Source organism: Rhamphochromis longiceps, linkage group LG9 (assembly GCF_057381845.1).
Source record: "Rhamphochromis longiceps isolate RC_006_pf linkage group LG9, R_longiceps_female_GT1.1, whole genome shotgun sequence".
In the NCBI taxonomy this organism is placed as follows: domain Eukaryota; kingdom Metazoa; phylum Chordata; class Actinopteri; order Cichliformes; family Cichlidae; genus Rhamphochromis; species Rhamphochromis longiceps.
Genome location: NC_140565.1, coordinates 411,958 through 436,552, shown reverse-complemented (window position 1 = coordinate 436,552; position 24,595 = coordinate 411,958). Strand labels below are relative to the sequence as shown.

The following is a 24,595-nucleotide window of genomic DNA, read 5'->3' as shown; positions in this document are numbered from 1 at the left end:
TTATTACTCCAAAAATAATAATGCATTCAAATCAATGTTGTTATGAATTATTTGCCTATTCAAGGCTGTAATAACCTAATGCCAAATATTTCCATTTGCAACTAATTTTTTGAAAATATTGCATATTATGGGTTTTTCACCCCAAAAAAACAGGGTTTTTTATGACAACAAAGCCATAAAAACCTAAAAAAAATATTTAAAAAATAATGAAAAACTTTATATCTGTGGTTAGGTCTGAAGTTGTTTAAAAGATCTGATGTGAAAAAAATCAGAAAAAAAATTCATATATGATATTGCTATATCACCTTTTGTCAGGGGACCATTTTGGGTATGAAGGGCAAAGGATGGGTATAAATTTTAAGGGATGGTCAAGAGCTAGTTAGCCACTCTGGAATTAAGCCATACAGCTGTGACGAGTGTGGGATGGAGTTTACTCTGAAGGCTTCACTAAAACAGCATCAGGTCATCCACACTGGAGAGAGACCGTTCAGCTGTGACTTGTGTGGAAAGTCTTTTTCCTTGAAGGGTTCCCTAAAAAGACACCAACTCATCCACAGTGCAGTTAAAGCGTACAGCTGTGATCAGTGTGGCAGAGCTTTTACTCACAGTAGCTGCTTACAGAGTCATCTAGTTACCCACTCTGGAATTAAGGCATACAGCTGTGATCAGTGTGGCAGAGCTTTTACTCACAGTAGCCACTTACAGAGGCATCTAGTTACCCACTCTGGAATTAAGGCATACAGCTGTGATCAGTGTGGCAGAGCTTTTACTCGCAGTAGCCACTTACAGAGTCATCTAGTTACCCACTCTGGAATTAAGGCATACAGCTGTGACGAGTGTGGGATGGAGTTTACTCTGAAGGCTTCACTAAAACAGCATCAGGCCATCCACACTGGAGAGAGACCGTTCAGCTGTGACTTGTGTGGAAAGTCTTTTTCCTTGAAGCGTTCCCTAAAAACACACCAACTCATCCACAGTGGAGTTAAAGCGTACAGCTGTGATCAGTGTGGCAGAGCTTTTACTCACAGTAGCAGCTCACAGAAGCATCTAGTTACCCACTCTGGAATTAAGGCATACAGCTGTGACATCTGTGGAAAAACTTTCAGCCAGAGAGAGAGCCGAAATAAACACCTACGCATTCACACCAGACATGATGTGTACTGCTGTGAACAGTGTGGCAAACAGTTTATAACTCACACACACTTACAACAACACATGTTTACCCACACTGAGGAGAGACCTTATCGATGTGACCTGTGTGAGAAGACTTTTAAAGCTCCACATCACCTGAGACGACACCAACAGATCCACACCAGAAAGAGACTCTACAAGTGCAGCTACTGTGAGGTATGTATTTATATTGTTATCTTGTCATTTTAGCCTGACTGTTTGGAACAACTCTGCTCATTAACCTGTGTTAGCATGTTAGCAATTCTACTGCATGGAAAAGCAGCTCTGAGTGATTATTCAGATTTTCCTTTCAGTTATGATTTTAGTATTACTGTAGTATTATGGTGGTAGTATTGTAGTTATTGCAGCCCAGTAAACTGAGTGTGTTAACTGAAACAGTCAAATGTAGTTGGACGTCTGCAGAGATGCTCTTTATTTCAGGCGACGTTCAGGATACAAATGTTGAAGGACTGACTTACACTGTCTTTGTGTCTTTGTTTAGAAGCAGAGCGACACAGATGGATCCAGTTCTCAACCCTGTCATCACTGTGGTGGTGGGAAAGACTTTCATTGTGACCTCTGTGGAAAAACTTTCAGTCAGCAAAAGACCCTAAAAGTACATCAACGTAGACACACTGGAGACAAACTGAAATACTGCAAAGAATGTGGGAAAAGCTTCACCACACCAAGTGAGTTAAAACAACATGAACTGATTCACAGTGGGGTTAAAAAGCACCTCTGTGATCAGTGTGGGTCATCCTTCACCACTGCAAGGGACCTTAAATCACACAAAAGAGTCCACACAGGAGAGAAACCACACAAGTGCAGACACTGTGAGAGAAGCTTCTCACAGTCAGGTCATCGTAACAGGCATGAACGTGCACACATGGAAGGAAACTACAGCTGTGACCAGTGTGACAAGAGCTTCAGGAATCTCAGTTCATACTCTGCACACAAACGATCCCACGTTACTAATAAACTGTTTCACTGTTACCAATGTGCCCAAACATTCACCTCATTGTCTGCTCTGTGCAAACATCAGCGCGATCACTCAGGGCTGAAATCACTCCCATCACTGGATCACAGTGAATCTGAAGACACAGAAAGATCCTCTGGTTTCTGTGTCAGACTCAAAAAGCTTGAGATCAGGCTCCACAGAGTTCAGATAGAATCATTTAAACTTGTGTTGAACTGAACTGGTTGTTGGGCTGAACTTCTACATAATACAGATCTACATGGGATCTTCTTTTCTGTTGTTTTACTGAGTCAGTTTTGTCCTTTTTTCTCTGTCCTGGTTTTGCTCGTCTGTAAATGATTGAAACTCAGTCAAATAGTTCATTGTTCTCCAGCAAAACGTTTTGGAAACTCATGTTTAACCTTTAAAACTCTGACATGTTTTAGCACACAAGGCTTCATCGGGGAGTTCACTCATGATTGGACCATGAGAACAAAGGTTTTTAGTTCTTTCAAAGAGAGTCTTGGAGATGTTTGATGTTTCTGTTTTTCTGAAACCACCTGAAAGAAAAACTATTTTTCTTGCTTTATGTAGTGTGGAAGTTTTTAATGTTTCTTCATCTGTGATGTTCTTGAATGTGTTCACGTGAAGATGGTACAAATAAACTGTCCTTTCAGCTTTAGCTCCTAATTTATTCATTATTTATGGATGTAGCACAGCAGCCGTCTCTTGATTAACACATGGAGGGCTCGGGATCTGATGGTGTCGTCTCCCTAATTTGCCCACTCAGTAAATCTCACTCATGGCCAAGAAATTGAAATAAACCTTGTTTCCCTGCTGGATAGTGATCCACTGTAACTCTGCTCCTCCTTCCTGTTTAGGATTTCTGTGGCTGAAGTAAAATTCCCTCCATCCATCACTTATCCCAGCTAACCCAAAGTGAAATAAAGTTTTGCTCGTCTTAAAAAAGCATTACAATAATGGGCATTACCAATGCAAACTGAATGATACAGAAGATGAAAGAAGAGACTTTGATCAGTTAATAAAGCTCATGATCTGGATTCATTGTGGCTGCTACACAGATACTTCTGGGTCACTTCTCTCAGTTAGGAACCTTCCTCACCAAACTGACTGTTGGACCACACCCCTGGTTTCATGAGAAATTGTTTCAGCCATGATTTCTCTTCCTGTATTTCAGAGTAAAGACTGAAGTGACAAATGGAAGCATGTTTAAAAAACACAATGTGAGAGAGACGTTGAGGTCCTTAGAAGTTACCCTGGGTTTTTCTGTCACCCTGCTAGATGTTACACACCTTGTTATTGTACTGATTTCTACTGCTGGACTACTCCTGCGGAGAGTAACAATACTCTTACTAATTAGCTCCCTTTCACACCTTTGGGGATATTTATTTTTGTGTTTGCAGCGCTGTGAGCCAGAACAGCGAGAGAAAAATCTGCAACAGCGACGAGCCGAATGCTTACGTGAATCGCAGCAGCTGCACATGTGCTACGCTGAATTAGAGGATATCTTTGCTCTGGATTTCTATTTCTACTTTTTCATTTCTATATGATTCTTCTTGCATCTAAACAAAGATGATTCAATTTGCTAAATGTTGATGGCTCTTCGTGCTCAGGTGTAAATGAGACGTAATATTTGCTCTTGGTTTGGTTCTCCTGTACAGAACCTTGCAGTACAACAGAAACCTAAAAACATTATTTGTAGTTGTTATTCTTAGTTGTTCTGCTGCCTAAATACCACAGGGTCTGATTATGAAGTTATTGAGCTGCACATACTTTACGACCTGCTTAAGTTCGAGGTCACAGCGTCTGTAGAGCAGCTGGAACATAATGAAGTCTACAAGGTTAAAGTTTTCTCTTCAGTTATTGTTCTTTCTGCTGCTTGGTTTGATGGATCTGAGAGCTTTTGTTTTTATTATTGTTATTATAATTATCATTAATATTTTACTCTCTAGAAGCTTTCAAATAGTGTTTGTGTTTGAAAAAATTGATTTAAGAATTGAACAGAAACATCTGTCCTTCTGAAAATCACCCAAAGGCACGGAGACAAAGTCAAAGGATGCAACCTGTAACTTTCTCTTCCTTCATGTCAGTACCATCATCGATGATTTATATAAAATGCATATAGCAACAGTAGCACTTTAGTTTGGACTTTATGATTTCTGTAACTGGAAAATATTATTTTGTTTAAAGACAGAAGTGACCGCATAGTTGCAACATCAAAGGGAAATATTAATTAATTAGCATCAAGTATATTTGTTGCTTAAGCGTTTGCACTATAACTTAAGTAGGATTATAACTTTTAAGGAAGGAAAGATTTCAGATATTTAGTTCACTGTTTCAACGTTGAAGTGTCAAACGTCCAACATCTGGAAAGGAAACCACGCCAGTGTACTGTGATGTTTCACCAACATGTGGCAGACGCTGGTCCTGCCTTTCATGCTGACATCAGCAGAGAGCCCCGCCTACCTCAAAGCCTCGCCTGTCATGTATTGATCAGGATGATTATGAAGATGAGCGAGTGCAAATAAGACTGTAAAAGTCCACGAGCAGAATGTTTGGATGCTTTCTAATAATTCATGAATATCATGAGAGTGTTTGTGTGTTTTGTCTTTTCTTTGCTGACGTTTGTTACTAACAAAGACAATTTACGCTCTGTGTGTGTTTTCATCCTTACCAGCCAAACTCTAACTGCAATGAAGGAAACAAACTGTAGAAAACGTCGACTCAGTGACTTCATAAAATATTGAAGTGGTTCAGGTAGAGCCAGTTTTTAAATGACCATGAACACTGAGCGTATTGTATCTGTACAGCATGTTTTTCTATTAGACAGATTTGTAACAGAGGCCTTGCTCTCAGTAAGTTTGAAATCCTTGTCTGATTTATTTTGTAATCTCTGATCTTTGTGTATCCTGCTCAGTTTGCCTGCTGCCTGTAGGAGTTTCTGTCTTTGTATTTGAAGATAATTCATTGAATATACTCAGCTGCTTCCCTTTGGTGCCTCACACATCACTGAAGTTTTTCAGTGTCCAGTTATTTGTTTTTAATAGCTGTTTGAATTCTCTGTATGTTTGACCCTATAGACTGTTTAATGGACTGCTCGTCTTCCTGTTTGTAACCACTGCCTGTTTAGGACTAAAGATTTGGATTTTTGACTTTAACACAGCCTCTGCGTGTCGTCCCTTTGTGTCCTCGTCCTCTGTGAATGTGTCACAGATGTTTCCATGATAATAACACAGCTTTCCCACAGTGGCTTGCAGCAGCATTTATTCACAGCACATTTGAGAAAGGTTCAGATTAACTCGATGAGTTTATATTCAGAATGATTCTGACAGTGGGCCACTGTGAATTGTGATCTTTCATCAGGTAAATGTTTAAGTTCAGTATTTCAAAGCAGGAGCTATGAACAGTCATCATGTTGGCATTAGAATTATTATTATTAATCATTATTAATAATGTCGTTACTCATGTATAACTTTGATTAGTATACATGAATTTTATCAATAGTGAAAAATAATGAATAATTCATGTATAACTTTTATTGTGTTTTGTATATTAATTATATTTAAATAGAGATGTTGACACTGTCTCTACAGTAGCATCAATGTAACATACATTATTGGTCCAAGCTGTCATAAATGGGGAGCCTGATCCTTTATTATGAAAACATGACGAGTATTTTTCTTGTCAGTTGGGAAGAAGTTGGTCTTTTTTTCCTTCTTTTTGCTCAGTTTGTCTTTTCTTTGATAACTGAAACTCTGATCAAACCTACTCATGTTCACAGCATGTAAAAGCAGCTGACAGTCCGTGGCATTGTTGTTTGTAGAGGTGCAGTGTAGTGGGAGCATAAATCAAAAGAAAACGGTAACATTTATGTAATAAAACATTTGAATGAAAATGAACAGGCCCTTTATGAACTTTAAAGGGATCTGAAAACAACACTTTTTAAAAGAGTATCTTGGGGTGTAGGTGGTCAAAATAGAAAACTGAGCTGAGACTCTAAGTTCAATCCATCCATTCGTTTTTACTTAGGAGGAAGAAATGTCAGGCTGGTGCAGGCTGGTTAGGTGCATGTGGTTATCTTTACCTAAATGAGTTCACTTTGTGGCTGCCAGGTTGGGCAGAAGTACCTGTCCCCTGTTAGGCTTAGCAAGGTTCTCCAAGAGTTTCTCCATGGGTAGAGCTTCTAGCTCTTCCAGCACATCTGTGGCCGTGCAGGCTGCCACTTTCTTGGTTGCTCTTTTTACCCCACTGGTTGCGAGTGTCTAAATACCCCCACTAGCTCGCTTTGGCTGCAGTTAACTTGGGAGGAAGGGGTGGGTGTCCCATGACTAGATGAAAAACAATTATCTGGGATACATAAATATAATAACACATGCATATATCTCTATCAATTTTTATTTCTCTCAGAAATATTGGATCTAAATTGCAAATGTGTTCCAGTTATACTGTTACTGTGTGACAAAGTGGATGAGCTGCAATGGTCTCCATTTGTCCCATATGTGTTTACTTCTTCTTCTTCTTTTGCATATTAAACACTTTATTCTGTTTCTATGTATTTGCTATGATTTGCTATTTGTTAAGTAACATTGCTTCACTCACTATGCCGGGTTTGTGTGTGGAAGCATTCAGTTGCTGGCAAATCAAACATTCTGCAAATGAAGCTGAATACTCAGTTACATGTTTCTTTACATTTTATTATGTTACAGATTAAGTCATTCGTTCATACTTACTTTGTTTGTCTTTTCAGTCTTCATGAGGGTCAGGTGTGGGGAAACGCCCGCCCGGCATTTCTTCATTTTAAAGTCCTGCTGATGTCACACATGACATCAGCAGGTCAAACCAAGTGGAGGGGTTTGTTTGTCCATAGAGATGCTTCCTTTTGTTTGTTTTAAGGTTTAAATGGATTTGTTGAATGTGTTTCTTTTCATCAATATTGCCATTTAGTTGTGTAAATGTGCATGTTAGAAGTTTGAAGAGGTTTTGTGTTTAGAAATGTATAGAAACCAATCATTTACTGACAGCATGTCTGATGGAAATAAGTGCAGATTATGTATGAAGTATAACTGCACACAGTAACTGTGTTACAATAAGTAAGTAAGTAAGTAAGTAAGTAAGTAAGTAAGTAAGTAAGTAAGTAAGTAAGTAAGTAAAATTTTATTTATATAGCACATTTCTAGATAGAAATCACAAAGTGCTTAACAAGATATAACAGATTAAAAAGACAAAATACAAACAAAGTTAGCAAAAAGCAATTTTAAAAAGATGTGTTTTTAGCTGTTTTTTAAAAGTAATCAATGAATCAGCGGATCGTAAGTCCTGAGGAAGGGAATTCCACAGTCTGGCGGCCACAGTAGCAAAAGCTCTATCACCCCTAGTTTTCAGTCTCGTATACTGAATGACAAGTAGGCCCTGACTACTCGACCTCAGAGACCTACTAGGGGCATAGGGCTGTAAAAGTTCAATAATATATGGTGGTGCTTGTTGTTGAAGAGCCTTAAAAGTTAAAACCAAAATCTTAAAATGGACTCTAAATTCGACAGGAAGCCAATGTAACTGCATAAGCAACGGTGTTATATGTGAATATTTAGAAGCTTTCGTCAACAGTCTTGCTGCAGCATTCTGAACGATCTGCAGACGCTCCAAAGAACCTTTGTTTAGATAAGTAAACAGGGAATTGCAATAGTCCAGTCGTGAAAAGATAAAAATAAGGACTTAACAGCGCCCTCTGCTGGAGTGTTTCAGTACTGCGTTAACTAGAATACACCACCTCCTCCTCCTCCTCACACCACCTGCTACAGCTCTACTCTTCTATGACTACAGTCATCCACAGCACTGATGTAAGGTCACATGGTTCATATGTAAGGAGCACAGCTGACCTCAGGTCAGTTTAATGACTGTGAGCAGCAGCTGTGTTATTGTCACTGTGACAGGGAGACACTCTCAGACACAGCGCTCATGTCAGCTTGTTCTCATGCAGGAGGATCAGGAGCTCCATGTTTGTCTTTCTGTTTGAATCATGATGTGTTTGTGCCATCAGAGTCTGTCATGAGTACTCAGGGTTTCACAGCAGCTCTTCTGGATGCTGACGAGGACTCCAACCTCATGTTTCACCTCTCTGAGCTTCTGATGTCTGTGAACACTCGTGTTTCTTCTCTGGGCTCATCTGGACAAAAACACCTTTCTGTGTTTGGCTCCAGACTCATTCTGACTGACAGGAAGTGTGTTATCCATGAGCTGCACTTCTGTGAGGAAGTTTCCTGCTGTGTTTCCTGTCTGTGGACAAACACGAGTGTTTCAGCTGAGGACTTGGTTCCTTCCACCTGTCCATACAGGACATCACGCTGTCTGCAGCTCTGTAAATGCAGCTGCAGGTCCTTCCACGTGCTGCTCTGTATTTGTGCAGTTTGTAGTGTGTCCTGGGAAACGTAGCACACATGGTGTTCTTCTGCTGTTTCCTCCTTTCACTGAGTGTGAAACACTGACGCTGTGCTGTTGTTCACAGAGGGGAGCTGATTCTAGCTGCAGCTGGACTCTGTCATCTAACTGAATGTGTTGGTGCTGATCACGGGGCTCTGAGAGGGGAGCAGCAGGAGGACTCTGGATGCTGACGTCAGTGTATCTGTGGAAGCTCCCACAGCGTGTCTGTCATTCAATATTGTGCTGTATATTGTATCTATGCAAAGATGAACAGACTGTGTGTTCACTGGTCTCTGTGCTGCTGACTGCTTTGCTGCAGCTCTGATGTCATCATCACTCCCTCCTCCACCCTCAGCAGTCCCAGCATGCTGCTGTGGTGCACCCCACCCTCACTCTACACCTGAGCCATAGACCACACCCTCCACCTCAATATACACCACAGTTTTCTCTGCTATGGAAATGAGATCAGGAGGAAATCATCATTATTATTATTTAATAAACGCTCACATTAATGTGGGCTTATTTGTTTCATATTAGAAACATTAGTTGAGTGTTTTTAGTATAAAATGGTGAAAGTCCCTCTTTTTGCTCCTCCCCTCACCTGTGGATGGACGGTGCTGTTACCGTGGTGACAGCTTGGATGTGTTTCAGTCCTGCCTGGTTATCACTGCAGGAATCTTTACTTTCACATTTATTACAGGTAATAACTCTGATTTTTCTGTGTATTATGAACTAAATGTATCCTGATACACACAGAGATGGATGAGCAGAGGTCACATGATGAAAGAACAAACATGGAGTCTTTGATTTATTTAGATATTTATTGATGAATGCAAACAAACCCTGACACTGAACCATCGTCCAGCAGAACAAACCTGATCACATAACCTGCTGACCCAAACAGTGCAAAGCTCCATGGCAACAACAACAAACAGCCTCACATATGTTAACAGAGGCTGTTAGAAGCACAGAGTCTTTACAGTCTTTCTCCTGTTTGGACACAGATCTCTGCACATCTTCATCACAGTTACTCACAGACGTGCAGAGTGTGTGGATATCAAAGCTAAGTTTCCACCATGTTTGTAGTCTGTACTGGGACTCATGGAGCATCTCTCTATGAGCACTCAGTGCTTTAAACAGTGAGTCCCAGTTTAACCAGCAGCCTTCACACATCACACAGACATGGAAACTTCAAACCTCAGACTGAAGACACCATCAGAAATAAATAGATTGTGATGAAGATGAAGAACTGGAACAGTTTGCTGTGGTTTCTTCTGTTCCTGTCAGAAATAAGAGTCTGGCAGCACTTTGCTCTCCTTCCACATGTTTAAGGAGGAAGTGAAGAAGAGTGAGTGAGCCGTCTTCCTCTGTGGGCCCAACATCAGGCAGCAGCAACCCGTTCTCACTCCCGACGCGTAAAATAATGACGATTTGTCACGTCCCTTAACTTCTCATGCTGACGCCTAAGGTACCCTTCCACGTTTTTATGTGACGCTGTGGGTTGTCAATTCATTCCAATATGAACCCGCTCGCGGCGATCAGAGACGCTTCGAGCAGAGGCTCCAGCCATCCATTTACTCCAATAATAACCCCGTCACGGCGAAACATGACGCCGTGAAGCACAATCTAACTGGAGAACCGGGGACCCTCTCCGCGAACGACATCGTTAACATTTCTCAACAAAAACACGAAAGTATCACTGATAATTCAACAATAAAATCGCTTCATGTTGTGGCCATCACACAGTGTTTTCCAAACTGATTCACGATCTGAAAGTGCGCAGGTTTAACGTACATAATCCTTTGTTAGGTTTATTATTTTCATTTCACACGTAAAACACATTTATAGATTCATTCACCACTCCTGCTAGTTTTGGATGCGCTCGGCTCCAGCCAATCAGACCAATTTACGCAGACGCACTAATCCCGTAACTGCACACTACCCATAATCCTCAACCGCCGTCGCTATGGAAATGAAGATGACAACAGCTTGGTGCTACCCGTTATTCCTTTATTTACTCTAAAATAATAACCAGCGATAATACGAAATTAAACTGGCCCAGTGTTTAATTATGTAATTAAAAAATGCAAATTGTAGTATTTTATTTTTTACAAATTGCAATATTTATCTACAGCGCGCCTTTAGCGACACGTCAACAGATCTTAAGCAAGGCGATTGGATGGTTTTTACTGCAATGCATCTTGGGAGTCGTAGTAAATGTATCTTTCAACTCACGGTCCTGCAGCGAAGTTTTCGACTGGACACGAGGCAGATCCTAGCTAAGTAAGTTGTGATAAACTGTGGGTAATTTGCATGTTCACTGAAATATTAATTTCAGTGATATTAAACTGATATTAAACTTGAAATGTTTTCACAGAGCAGTCTGTGTACCAAGAGAACTACTTCTGCAAAAGTTTATTTAAATTTTTTTGTGATGTATTCTCATGTGTAAGACACTTGCTTGGCCACCCAGCTAATGTTAGTACTGCTCTATTTTAGCAATGTATCTTTTCTGTAATCAATTCAGGTTTTTTTTTAACCCTATTCACGTAATTAACTCAATATTAATGACTTTAATCTCGTAATTGTTTTTTTTTTCTAAATATGGTGTAATACTGCCTCGTAATATAAGTTATTTCTTTGGTCATAAATTATTTTTGTAATCGTTTCACCAAAACAGACCTGAAATAATCCCTACATGTTCCATTTTCATTTGCAGAAATGACAAAGCCAAAAACCAAACCATGCCCTTCCTGTCAGGCCCCAAACACCTGCAACAGGAAGACATGCAGTGGATGCCTGGGCAGCCTGAACCTAAAGGAGGGATTGAAAAAAAAACAAGAACAGTTTAAAAACAGTAACTGGGCTGCCTCTGTTAAAAAAACACAGAAATGCGAGCAGGGTGGTTAATTCAGCCCAGTTGTCAGTAAGTTTAAAAGTTCTGATCTAATAAGTGGTTGGTCTGGTAGACAATTCTTTATTAATCACAGTTGTCAATGTTTTCTTGTATATCATGAAGTAAGAAACTAACAAGACATGTATATACACATAAAATATTAATTTATAAAAGAGCATAAATAAAAAAGTTATTCACATCAGAATAACATCATCACACTAAAGACATCCAACTAGAAAAAACTTGTTAAAAACTATTTTTATTCAAGCTACTTCTGATTTTTAATTTAATCGGCTATTAACTGAGAGACAAAACATTTCAAGATGGATTTTATCATACATTTACAGGTTTGGTCACCATAAATACTTTTTAACTATCGACAACAATAAAACAACAAAGATGTGAAACTTAAAGGTTTGTTATACATCAATTTGCTTACATGAAAGACTGGCTGCATGTTTTTCTTTGTTGTTCTTGCAGGTTTCAAAGCTACATGCCCTGGGCTACCAACCAACTCTGTTTCTTGGACAGTTTGACCGTAAGGGCCGTATAGTAGGGGACGTGATCACTCAGATCGAACCAGCGGAAGGTGCTGCACGTGACATCCTCATGAAGATGAGGAAGCTTTATGAACACCTTCTGAGAAGTAAGATATGCTTTGTCCATTATCTGTAACCAGGTGTCCTTATCAGGTAGCCTATCCTAGCTGTCTTTGGGTGATACTCATGGTACACCCTAGATAAGAAGGCAGATCATCACGGGGTACATAGAGACAAACAAGATGGTGAGGATGAGGATAGTTAACAGTCACCAGCTATTCTGTTCTACTCTACTCTATTCTGTTCTATTCTATTATTCAGCCAAGGTTCAGACCAGTAACCTTCTTGCTGTGAGGTGACAGCTGCCCTACATGTCCTGTTGCTAACATGAAAATAGTGTTATATCTGCCTTATTACCTCCCCATGTGTCGGTCACATCACCAAAGCTAGCCATACTGAACCTCTGGTGTTACCCACCTGAACAATTTTGTATGTGTGTGTGTATAGTATGGTCTTTCACACTCATGTATATACAAATGTAATTTTAAAAATCTTCACGAAAACCAGACCTGATAATTCTCTTTGAGACTTTCTAGTATAACAAATGTTATATAATGTTACCAATATGAACACCAAGATTCTTAAATAACTTATATACTTCTTAAGAGGTTACCTGATTACCTCCCTGAGGTAGTTAGCATCACCATTGTACAAAACTCCTAAGTCACAGTACTAGCTTGAAGTGTCAAATGTTATTCACTACAAAGTCAGGAAAGTAGTGTCATCAGAGGAAAAAGTCATTATCTATCTGGATTTATAGTCACACTCATTAATTTATTAATGTACAATGTAGAAAAGCACTACAGATGTCACACTACCCTAGAGGGCACTTGTACTGAATTATTTGGGTCAGTGAGTGTGCAAGATGACTTATTTGATGCCAATATTTACCAGTTGTATCTTTAGTAAAAACTTAACTGAAAACATGCAAATCACTACTTATTATGTGTTTATGTGCACTGTACATTTTTTCAACCCATTTTAATGAATGTTTAATATTTAAAATTTTTCAGAATTACAAGCTTCACCTCCTGCTAAAAGTTCTACACCAGCAGCTGGACCATCCTCTGCTGACAGTGTCGATGCTGGACCAGTCCCAGACCCAGAGGCTCTAAACGAGGAATTTATTCTTCATTTAGAGCCTGTACCAACATCTTCCCTCTGTCAGCCTCCTGCATCCTCCTCTTCATCTCTGCTTCCTCCTGCATCCTCCTCTCCATCTCTGCTTCCTCCTGCATCCTCCTCTCCATCTCTGCTTCCTCCTGCATATTCCTCTCTGTCTCTGCTTCCTCCTGCATCCTCCTCTCCATCTCTGCTTCCTCCTGCATCCTCCTCTCCATCTCTGCTTCCTCCTGCATCCTCCTCTTCATCTCTGCTTTCTCCTGCATCCTCCTCTCCATCTCCACATCCTGCATCTCCCTCAATTTCTACGGTGTACACCTCGGATGTCCCAAACAAAAAAAGGACAAGGAAAGGTTAGACGTTATGGTATTGTAAATGTACGAAACACATGACATGTTCGTTAAGTTTGTTAAGATTTCTTTTTCTTAATTTTTGCATTTTTTCCAGTTTTACAGAACTCATGTAAATATTTCATTTGTTATTTTTCAGAATGCCGAAAACACCGTACACAGAAGATTTTCAAATATGAAGAGATAGTAGACAGAAGAGTTGTAAATGTAAGTAATTTAGCCTGCTGTTGTGCAGATTTGTTTGCGTCTTTGGACTTCCCGGATTTGAACTGTGCCTGACTGAATATCCATAAGCTTTTGTATTTGATGAATCTACACTAATTCAGCCACTGAGTCAGGATTTCACTCCAAATAGGACATTAAATAAGAACAGACCACCTGATACGACCTGGTCATGCTGCCTTCCTGATGTTTACGTTCTTTAAAGTCCTCCTGACATCATGCTCAGAAGGAGTGATTGATGTGGAGGTGCTCCTTCCCATTCAGTAACATCTGCTTCAGTTAGTTTTGCTTGTGAGCCACAATGTAAGCAGTGTTGCTTTGCTGACATGCACTCGATGCTGGCAGTACAAGCATTGTAGTGGTTCTTATGTTTTTGTAAACTAATTGTATAATATATTGAGCCATTCAATAGTACACAAATGTTTATAAGCTCCTTTTTGTATGCAACTTGCATGTCTTTCTTAATTAATTGTTTGTTTATATCATGTTTTTCAGGAAAAAGAAGAAGTTAAAGTCAAGTGGAAGCCTTGCTCAACATGGTATGTAGTAACAACTTTGTTGGACGGGAACAGACATTCATATTGTTGATAAATAGTTATCAACTCAATTTGAATTCATGTATTTGGACTAAAGTAAATTGGGAGCTTTTAGCTATCGAGCTCCTCTTCTGTGAGGAGCTTGATAGCTGTCCACCTCCAAAGTCCATTATGAGTTTTGGAGGTGGACATGGTCAACACTTTTAAGAGTAGGCATAAGACTTTACTTCTTTATAGAGCTTATAGTTAGGGCTGGTTCAGCTCAGCCCTTAGTTATGCTGTAATAGGACCAGACTGCTGGGGGTTAGTGTCCCCCCCCTCTCTCTCTGTCTCTTTCAGGGTTATGCAGGCTCAGTATTGGTTGGAGATGCAGTCACGTCTCCTTTTACTGAAAACTCTCCCCCTCTCCCTCACCACCATCTGTAAACATACATGTCTCAGTACAACCCGTTCTCACTCCCAAAGCGTAACATTTTACGCTAGGTGACAAATCGTCACCATATTACGTTTTCGGCTACCCACCACGTTCCTAAATGACGACCTCGGAAAAAGAGGAAATATGAGAACCGTCTGGACTGAACCTACACATGTTCGCTCTTTTTCTTCAAATCGCTTAGAAACACGCTATTTAACATCATTAAAGTCCTGGTTAAGGTCAGGAATAAGGTTATGGTCAGGGCTAGGGATAAGGTTAGGTTTAGGGCTGGAATACAGGGCTGGAACGTCTATTACCGCGGGAGCGTCATTGCACTGGATTCCAGCCATAACCCGCCGCGTACCATAAGAACGCCGAAGGTCTCCTTTCGCGTTCCTCAGGAACGCCGCGGGACGTGACAAAACGTCGACATGTTACGCCTCGGGAGTGAGAACGCTCTGCTCAGTAATGCAGTTCATGCATGTTACTAACTAAACTTCTTCCCTGGAGTTTCTGTGCTCTCTCATCCAGCAGGTTCCAATGGATCGTGGCTGCTGCTGTGGTCCTGCTTGACATCTACTACATATATTAATACTCTCTGACTTGATTTGATTAATTTATATTACAATGAAGGTGTATAAAGCATGACATGAATATAGAAAATATTTCATCCTAAAAAATTGTCATATGTCACAACCTAAATTGTCCTATTTTGTGTGTGGTTGTCGTTGTTGTTTGTTATGTTTTTCTCCTGACAGTGGCAAAGTGTGGGATGACACATGGGAACCTGCGCAGTTTTACACACAGTAAACCAGGCACCACAGGTCGCAGAGATCGCACAGTTCACAGCTTGTAGTTCAGCATAAAAGTTCAAAATAAAATATTTACTATACATTTCAACCAGTGTCAGTCTCTGTTTCACTCTCTAATTGTGGCTTAAGTACCTAACATATTCATGAATCTGATCGATCAATAATATCTTCCCTGCACTCGACATCTCATAGTTTTACATATCAGCCAACATTATTGTCTACATCCTCATAAATATAGAAGTGACTTGCTTATTATAACATATTACAAGGTAAAGTAATACTGCACTGCACGTATAGTAAGTAACACCTACTGTGTATGGGAGCCTAAAGCAAAGTTAACTGCACCAGTACCAGCTTCAGAACATATTGTATATTATATGTTTCTACCTTTTTGTAATATGTCATGTTTAGATGCAGTGACAATTGCACATTTGGAGTTGTGGTCATATGTGGTCTTTATATACAGGGTATTAAAAAAAATTGACATTTTTTGCTATTTTTCTTGTTTGTTTGCACAATATTATTGTGTACATATTACATATGTAACATCATTGTTAATATTATTATTAGATATCAAAGATACAATTTGATTGAGGGTTTTCCTGTCATAATTTCAATAAAAATGCAATTACACACGTAAACAATAGGATCAAAATAAACTTTTAAAAAGTCTGTTGATCAAATGCTGATTTTCAAAACATTCTATAGGAAAACAGAGATAAAATAATCTGAACAGTAACAGTGATCGTGGATGATGATGGAGGCTTCAATGGATTATTCTGTTTCAATCAATAGGTTTGTATCTATGACAATAATTTGATAAGTTTAACAGGTTGGTTTAGGCCTGGCAATACAGCAAATATTCACAAACTTTTGTTTTTGAAGAATGTTTATCTTTTTTGGGATGAAGCTATCTGGCAAAATGAGACAACCCTTTTAACCTCATCTTTATGTCTTTTTTGTGGCTATGATACTGGATTTTGGTTTGATGCATATGCAGGTTACAGCTGGGGAATGGCAGTATGTTGTGGATTGATTTGGCATGTTCAACCACTGTTACACCAAACTCTCTCACTTATAACATGATAGAGGCCTCTTACCCAGTGTCATGGATTCTCTATACTTTTGGGGACACAGGGCCAAAGTCTGAGGCAATAAGTCAGATCAAAGAAGGCAATGATTCTAAAATGGGAGTTTACTTATGTCATTATATATATCCAGGAATATGTGCCTGAGGATAGTTGTCATGAAATCAATATTAAATCAAAGTATTCCTTAATTACCACAGCTGACACGAGTTCTCCATAGCTGCCTGCTGTCTCAGGATCTGTCTCCAAAAAGGACCAGGGAGCGCTAACATGTTATGTTCTAAACTGATGAAGAAAATGCACATTAAACATAGTATAAACTTACTGAGTGAAGTAATGTCAAGAGGATTCCTTTAGCTCCTATTGGGTTGGTTCCTTGATCAATGCAATACAGAATCATTAATCTGGTTTTATGTAATGTCCTCAAAACATGTCAAAATGAGGCTCACTAGTCTGTGTGGCCTCCACATGCCTGTATGACCTCCCTACAACACCTGGGCATGCTCCTGATGAAGTGGCAGATGCTCTCCTGATGGATCTCCTCCCAGACTCCAGGACTAAAGCATCTGCCCACTCCTGGACATTTTGTGGTGCAGTTGTTGGATGGAGCGAGACATAATGTCCCAGATGTCCTCAATTGGATTCAGTTCTGGGGAATGGGCGGGCCAGTCCACAGCATCAATGCCTTCGTCTTGCAGGAACTGCTGACACACTCCAGCCACATGAGGTCTAGGATTGTCTTGCATTAGGAGGAACCCGGGGCCAACCGCACCAGCATATGGTCTCACAAGGGGTCTGAGGATCTCATCTCAGTACCTAATGGCAGTCAGGCTACCTCTGCCGAACACATGGAGGGCTGTGCTGCTCCCCAAAGAAATGCCACCCCACACCAAAACTGACCCACTGCCAAACTCATGCTGGAGGATGTTGCAGGAAGCAGAAGGTTCTCCACGGCGTCTCCAGACTGTCACAAGTGCTCAGTGTGAACCTGCTTTCATCTGTGAGGAGCACAGGGCGCCAGTGGCAAAGTTGCCAATCTTTGTGTTGTCTGGCAAATGCCAAACATACGGCACTGTGTTGGGCTGTAAGCACAACCCCACCTGTGGACGTCGAGCCCTCATACCACCCTCATGGAGTCCATTTCTGACCGTTTGAGCAGACGTGCACATTTGTGGCCTGCTGGAGGTCATTTTGCACAGCTCTGGCCTTTCTTTCCTACCCCACAGTACCTTCCCTTACCATTTGTTTCCTACTCTTTTACTTCTTTGATGACTGTTGTCTTTCTAGATAAGCAATTTCATTTGCTCTGGGGCGAGTCAATGGCTCGGGTGCATTCTGGGACTGTCAGTTCACCAGTGTGCTGGCATGCTTCTTAACAAACACACCACTACAGCAAACATCTCAGTTGTACTTGTTGATTTCTTCGACAAAACACTGAACAAAAAATTTACTTGTGAGTGTGCTGCCTGGTGCTTTTAAATTTTGTGATTATTTGAGCAGCCCAGAAAGCATCCCATAAATTAAATTATGTTATCGTATCTGAACATGTACACTAGTCATTAAATTAGATGGGAAATAATGATTCAGGGTAAACAACTGCACCAAGGAAATTCCATTTTTCTTCTCAAAATGTAAAATGTCTGTTGAAAAATCACATTGAACAGAGATGTGATTAACTTTTTATTTTACCAAACATAACATCAATGATGACACAATCAGTCTTCATCAGAAGTGCTCAAATCACTCTCAGTGGCATCGTCTGGAATGTCCTCCTCCTCCTCCGAGTCCATTTCCAGGAGTGGTTGGTGGCTGAGGATTCTCTTGTACACGTCCTTTACTTTGAGCATTTCAGCTTTCAGTTCACTTTGTTTTTTTAAAACCAGGCTACAGAGTCCCTTCTGTGCATCCTCCGACATGCCAACAAAGGAGGCTGTAAAAAGAACAAAACAAATAAATATGAGAAAAGTAAAAAAAACAAACAACAAAAAAACATCACCTCAAACACAATGAATTAGGATGCTGTAATTAAACATTTTTTTAAAAGGGAGAAGGCAGTGTTAGCTAGCAATCTAGATATAGGTAAAAGATCCAGTAAGACTTTAGCATCTGCTCTTATTTTCAATCGATTCATCAAAAAATTAATAAATAAATAAAGTGCTTACAGTCTGAGGAGATTGTCCCCAACACCACAGAACGCATTCGCAACACTGTCCAGTGATGCCGCATCTCCCTGCAAAGGATCATCTCCTCCTCTCTCAGGCGCCTCACAGCCATCACCTTCTCAAAGACCTTTCTCTTTGTCCGGAGGTCAGCAGCAGCTACAGTTTAACAACATCAGATGGGAAAACATAGCAGCATATTATGATTCAAGAACAAAACATTCAACTACTGCTCAGATACTGGGAGCTTGTTTAAAAAGGATATTTATAAATCAAGAGCTTACGTTCACTTGTGCTCTGCCAGGGCCAAATATCGGTCTGCATGAGGGCATCACTGGATACGATTTGCTTTGTTGGTTCAGCGAGCTTGTTGTAGTCGTCAACAGCAGCCGCCAAGCGTTTCTTCTCAACTAAGATGACCTTGCGAATTCTGTGTCGCCTCTTGTTGCTATCTGTAAATAAGCATAAAAAATTCACACCTTCACATAATGTATATAGTTTCATTTTAATCTACACTCATCAATTTGTTTGCTAGAACAAATCACATCCAGCTCAAACAAACCTGGATCTGATTTGATTCTGTTTACAAAGTAGCTGCACAAGCTGTACAAACTGAGCATCAAACGGTCCGTTTCAAAGAAACTGGGACGTACCATTTTGTCTGTAAAGACTTTGTGTTCGCACTCTGATGATGACGACAAGCTCCTCTATTCGTGCCTGCAACGCTCCAAGGCTGCCATCAGTTTGATCACTTTCTAAGTGAGAGGAATATTAATCAGAATACAGGATGAGTAACAGTCACCAAACTACAGTGGACTCTGTAATCACTGACTTGATGACATTCATTATAAGACATCTGGAGCCTTCATGTGCTGCTATCTCATGATAATCATGAGATAACAAGTATGTTGGTGTTCAGGTTTATAAAACCAACTAGTAAGACATCATTTCAACCCAGGTTCTATCCAATTTGATGAAACGCAATAACTCTGCCATAAATTTGCTTTTCCAAGGCTTATTTTTCATTGTTTGTTGACACTGTCAGAAAGATCTTAACTCTAAGTTCTTTAATGAGGCCATGGTGGGTCCTATTGTTATACATGAGTGCATTATATTGAGACTCACCTTCAGCCCATTTCTGCACATCGGCCACCCATTGCTGCAGTGTGTCGTCATCCACACCCAGCTCATTTCTGGTCGCATTCAGGCTCTCCACTTGTTCTCTAAGGATCCTTATGATCTAAGAATGCATTCATAAATGTCATTCATATTGACATTAAAAGAGTACTGGTGTTTTCCCCCCATTACCACACACATTAAAATGGGTGTTGAAAAAATGACCTTTAGATATCGCTGGCTCAAAGTGCGGCCCAGTTGTTCCACTTTCCTTTTGTTCCACCCCAAAGCCAGGAGGGTCAGCATGTCTGTTCGCCCTGCATTTCAGTTAGTATACAAATTAGAATTAATGAGCAGGAGACTGAGTGGAATCTCAGACACGGACACACACCTGCTTTAGACATGTACTTCGTTGTGATGGCCGCCCTAGACAGGAAACTGTTTACTTGTTCCACCTCTTCTCCAACTGTTGAACCGGCCCCATCCTGAAACGCACCTCCCCATTTGATCTATAGAAAGGAGGTCACAATACATGACTGCTGAATTCATTCAACCTTATAACAAAATGTCTCAAACTAATCCAAAACTACAAGCTGCAGTATACCTCGCATTTCCAAGTGTGAGCCTTTGCATGCATGACGGAGAGAAAAGGACGCATTGACAAGAGGTTCCTCAGCTCAGGGCACTGCTGAGCCACCTTGGTTAAATAGGGGAAATATTTACAGGCCACATCGGAGCAAAGGAACGTAATATGTCCTGGGATGCTAGCTGCCAACTTCCTCTGGAGAAAAAGGGGGTAAGCAAAGATCTCCCCTCGAAACATGTTCAATGCAGCTAAGAGGACTCCGTGGCGACAAACAGCTATTTCCATGCCCTCCTCATCCAACTTCCCAGTGGACTTTTTGGACGACTCCTTTGCTGCAGTCCAAGATGAAGATCCGCACAACCCTTTCCCCGGGACCTATACACTCAAAGATTTTAACATAAAAGACATGACATGATTAAGCCCTATCAGGGACAAACTTTTTAAAACAAACGCATAACAATTAGCTGAATTAGCCTCGAGTCACACAAGACCTCAGATCTCCCCAGGACAGCACTGATAACACAAAATAAAAATCATGTTGTTTTTTTTAAATACACATGGTGACAAAATTAAGTAAACATTAAGATAAAGTAAAGTAAATAGTATTACGACAACACCAAGAGAAAAATAAAAAAATATCGACCCATCCATATATGTCCACACACACACACACGTATTTGTATATGGTTACGGCATTAACGTCATTTTAACAAGATTAACGCTAACAGCACTAATATATATATGTGTATCTTACATGATTTGTGTGTCTCTGGATGTATTTCACAAACTCAGCAACTTTCTCATCTTTTTCAATGAAGACACCTTCAAAGTTCCCCTGCTCTGAAGTGCTGAACGAACACAGTGACAGTTGTTTGAAAAGAAACATTAAAATACATTTTTCTACAAATCCATATTTGACTTATGTACACAATGCATAACGTACCTTGCATTAGACTGAAAGCGATAAAGCTTGCGGTTTCCATCAACTGAGACGGCAAGCATGTCTGGAGTGCAGGCAGGGCAGCTAAAGCATGGCTCCTTGCACATCCTGTCCACCTCAAACTTTACAGCACTCCACTCCAAGAAACTTTTACTGAAGGCATCAGCTGATATTCGGCCATTCTTTTACATAGAGGACATACAACAGAATATTCAAGGACAGTCATCATAAACATTGATTTGCACAATTTCCTTAAACTTAGCAAATTTAGAAACTCACCCTTCCAAAATGGGCTGTTCGTTCATCCAGCATTTTGACAAATGCCTTAAGTGACATCCCTGGTGCAGCCTTCTTAATGTCATAGAAAGACTGAAAGACATCCATTGAAAACAGGGTGCAGAAATTTAAGGTGCCAGGCCAATATCCACTACCCAGGATGTCCTTAACTGAGGGGGACCACATTAGGCCACAGCTGGTGCAGCTCACCACTGGCAGTGCAAGGTTATAACGGCCTTTAGAAAGGATAAGGATAAATTCAGTCATGGCTCAAAGCATTCATTTTTTTCATGTTGTTTTCAAATCGGTCTGGTAAATCCAAATGACCTTTGACAGGTGCCCACATATACTGCGGGCCGAGGGTAATTAAAACCAAGATAGCAATGCACAATTTGCAATAAAACCTCCAAACACATCTATTGTGTATGTAGTGTGTGACAAAAGGGCAACTTACCATTTATGGTTACAAGAGCCACAATTGCGCCGGGTGAAACCTCAACGTTACCTGCTGGGCAGTCACACACATGGTCTGGCCTTTGCACAGGCAACAGCCGAACTAACATTAAAACACACAATATATATAAAAAGAATTAGAAATTAACTGATACACAATAAATATACAATAACAGCACCCACTCATACTCATACATAGCAAGAAATGCATAAGACTTAAAAACTGTACCTATTGGCTTGTGAAACTCTGATGAAGGCTGCAAAAACCCTCCTGTTACTGCCTCTCTGTTGTGCAGGACAAAGCGTGTGTGAACTGCAATATCACAGTCAGCACAAAGGAATGGAAGAGGCAGGCAGTCCAGACACCTCACAACTACTTGTTTGCCACACTGACACACACGGTGTGACTGTGGATCCAGAGTAGCTAACATATTGTCTATAAGACAAGGCCTGGCCTCTTTCCACTTTTGCGAGGACACCATATTTCTGATCGCCCAGTGAGTAGCAGCTGACTCAGACGACGTCTCACAAGTCATGGCTGCGTCCTCTTCTCCATCCTCCAACAACTGAAGGAGCTCCTGACGAAGCACCTCAGTTCCATACACTAACAGAAAAAAAATAAAGAAAGGAAGAAACTCTTCCACAAAGTGAAAAACACTCTAGGCAGTATGTTTCTTAGGACTCCACAAAAGCCCTGCATAACTCAACTATAACAACAAATATAAAAGTAAACAGAAATCACAATATATACAAGAAGGTAAAGTACCTTTTGTTGGGTTGACACTGGCAACATAACTAGGTTCTTCACGTGGACATTGATGCTGCTCTCTGGACACTGGGGGGGGGGGGGGGGGGGGGGGGAGGGGAAATGAAGAATATTTACTTACTGAAATTCTTTGGTGAAAACAAGTTGTGAGATAAAATCAATGGTTGTGTGAACACTGACCACGTGGCATGCAACTAGTACTTCGACTGGTTGATGGTCTTTGAGGAATAAAAGCTCCCTGTCTGTCACGTTTTTTCCAGCGCACTGGTCTTGGCTGAGGTTCACTCTGTGCATCATTCTACGCAATTAACAAGGAAAAAAGGGAACACCTAAAATACAGTCTATGATTAAAGCAAAGATTATCAAACATCTTAAGTTAACCAACTTAATTTGACATAAACTTTAAAAAAAATTCAAATAACATAACGTTTACTCCGTACAAAATATTAGACAAGCGTGTTCCCTCTTTAACAACTGTTTCCACTAAAAATGTTACCTGCATATCTTGAAGGAGTTCGTCAGCAGCCTGAAGCTCTTCCTCCAGCTCGGGATCCTCTGAATCACTCATTTTCAAGCTAAAGAGGAAAGAGATTTTTGCAGAACTCAGTGACATAAACACATAACTAACGCAATTCAAATGATTTTCAGTCTTGGCGCTCCAGTTAACGTTAGCAATTAACGTTAGCATCATCAGTTTGTAAAGAGCTAGCAGAACTCTTAGCGCAAAAACTGCTTTACGCACCATGTGAGGGTATTTTGCAGCACACAAGTCCTTTAACGTTTGTAATAGATTTAATCCATCATCGTTGGATTAAATGGCTAATGCTGCAGTAGACACGTGTAGTCGTTACCTAGCAAGCATGCTGACGGTAGCTGTAGCCATTTTTAAATACATTACACCGTTTCCGAGATCAGTCACCTCTGTTTGTTTGAAGCTTTTATGAAAAAACTAACTTTGAAACACACATCAAGGTATTACTTTAAATATATGTATTTTTTACATACCTGCATTAGAATCAATCAGTTCCGCCTCATTTTCTTATTCTTATAAATGGGTCTCTCCGTTCTCCCATCAGCCTTTGCTTACACAGGTTGCGTCTGATTGGCTGGAGCCGAGCGCGTCCAAAACTAACAGGAGTGGTGAATGAATCTATAAATGTGTTTTACGTGTGAAATGAAAATAATAAACCTAACAAAGGATTATGTACGTTAAATCTGCGCACTTTCAGATCGTGAATCAGTTTGGAAAACACTGTGTGATGGCCACAACATGAAGCGATTTTATTGTTGAATTATCAGTGATACTTTCGTGTTTTTGTTGAGAAATGTTAACGATGTCATTAAAAGAAAGCATTAAATTAGGGAGAAAAACCCGTTCGCGGAGAGGGTCCCCGGTTCTCCAGTTAGATTGTGCTTCACGGCGTCATGTTTCGCCGTGACGGGGTTATTATTGGAGTAAATGGATGGCTGGAGCCTCTGCTCGAAGCGTCTCTGATCGCCGCGAGCGGGTTCATATTGGAATGAATTGACAACCCACAGCGTCACATAAAAACGTGGAAGGGTACCTTAGGCGTCAGCATGAGAAGTTAAGGGACGTGACAAATCGTCATTATTTTACGCGTTGGGAGTGAGAACGGGTTGGCAGCAGCCACGGATTTTTAAAAACCCAGCACACTGGTTAGAACTGCATTCAAAA

General features: G+C 40.4%; 3 protein-coding genes across 6 annotated transcripts; 2 read left to right on the top strand and 1 right to left on the bottom strand.

Annotated features, from left to right (window-relative positions):
• The first annotated feature begins 419 nt into the window (after window positions 1-419).
• Window positions 420-4,639, top strand: LOC146661469 (uncharacterized). Its single transcript, XM_085419473.1, has 3 exons — window positions 420-1,347; window positions 1,673-1,939; window positions 4,565-4,639. The coding sequence occupies exons 1-3, from the start codon at window positions 424-426 to the stop codon at window positions 4,637-4,639; spliced, it is 1,266 nt and encodes a 421-aa protein (XP_085275599.1). The 5' UTR covers window positions 420-423.
• A 6,031-nt stretch (window positions 4,640-10,670) lies between these two features.
• LOC146661468 (uncharacterized) lies at window positions 10,671-14,714 on the top strand. The gene is made up of 5 exons (XM_085419472.1): window positions 10,671-10,846; window positions 11,283-12,105; window positions 13,072-13,533; window positions 13,670-13,737; window positions 14,628-14,714. The coding sequence occupies exons 2-5, from the start codon at window positions 12,069-12,071 to the stop codon at window positions 14,712-14,714; spliced, it is 654 nt and encodes a 217-aa protein (XP_085275598.1). The 5' UTR covers window positions 10,671-10,846; window positions 11,283-12,068.
• Window positions 14,715-18,283: 3,569 nt separating this feature from the next.
• LOC146661467 (uncharacterized) lies at window positions 18,284-24,463 on the bottom strand. 4 transcript variants are annotated; one of them, XM_085417925.1, is made up of 17 exons: window positions 23,905-24,463; window positions 23,396-23,474; window positions 23,080-23,197; window positions 22,900-22,968; window positions 22,363-22,737; window positions 22,135-22,236; window positions 21,684-21,916; window positions 21,408-21,586; window positions 21,219-21,312; window positions 20,483-20,839; window positions 20,270-20,387; window positions 20,104-20,195; window positions 19,888-20,002; window positions 19,416-19,517; window positions 19,047-19,214; window positions 18,766-18,921; window positions 18,284-18,533 (listed from the first exon to the last, which is right to left on the bottom strand). In XM_085417925.1, the coding sequence occupies exons 2-17, from the start codon at window positions 23,465-23,467 to the stop codon at window positions 18,319-18,321; spliced, it is 2,565 nt and encodes an 854-aa protein (XP_085274051.1). In that variant the 5' UTR covers window positions 23,468-23,474; window positions 23,905-24,463; the 3' UTR covers window positions 18,284-18,318. The 4 variants fall into 4 exon arrangements, with proteins under 4 accessions (XP_085274051.1, XP_085274053.1, XP_085274054.1 ...); XM_085417927.1 differs by lacking the exon at window positions 23,905-24,463 and adding an exon at window positions 23,642-23,860; XM_085417928.1 differs by lacking the exon at window positions 19,416-19,517.
• Window positions 24,464-24,595: the final 132 nt, after the last annotated feature.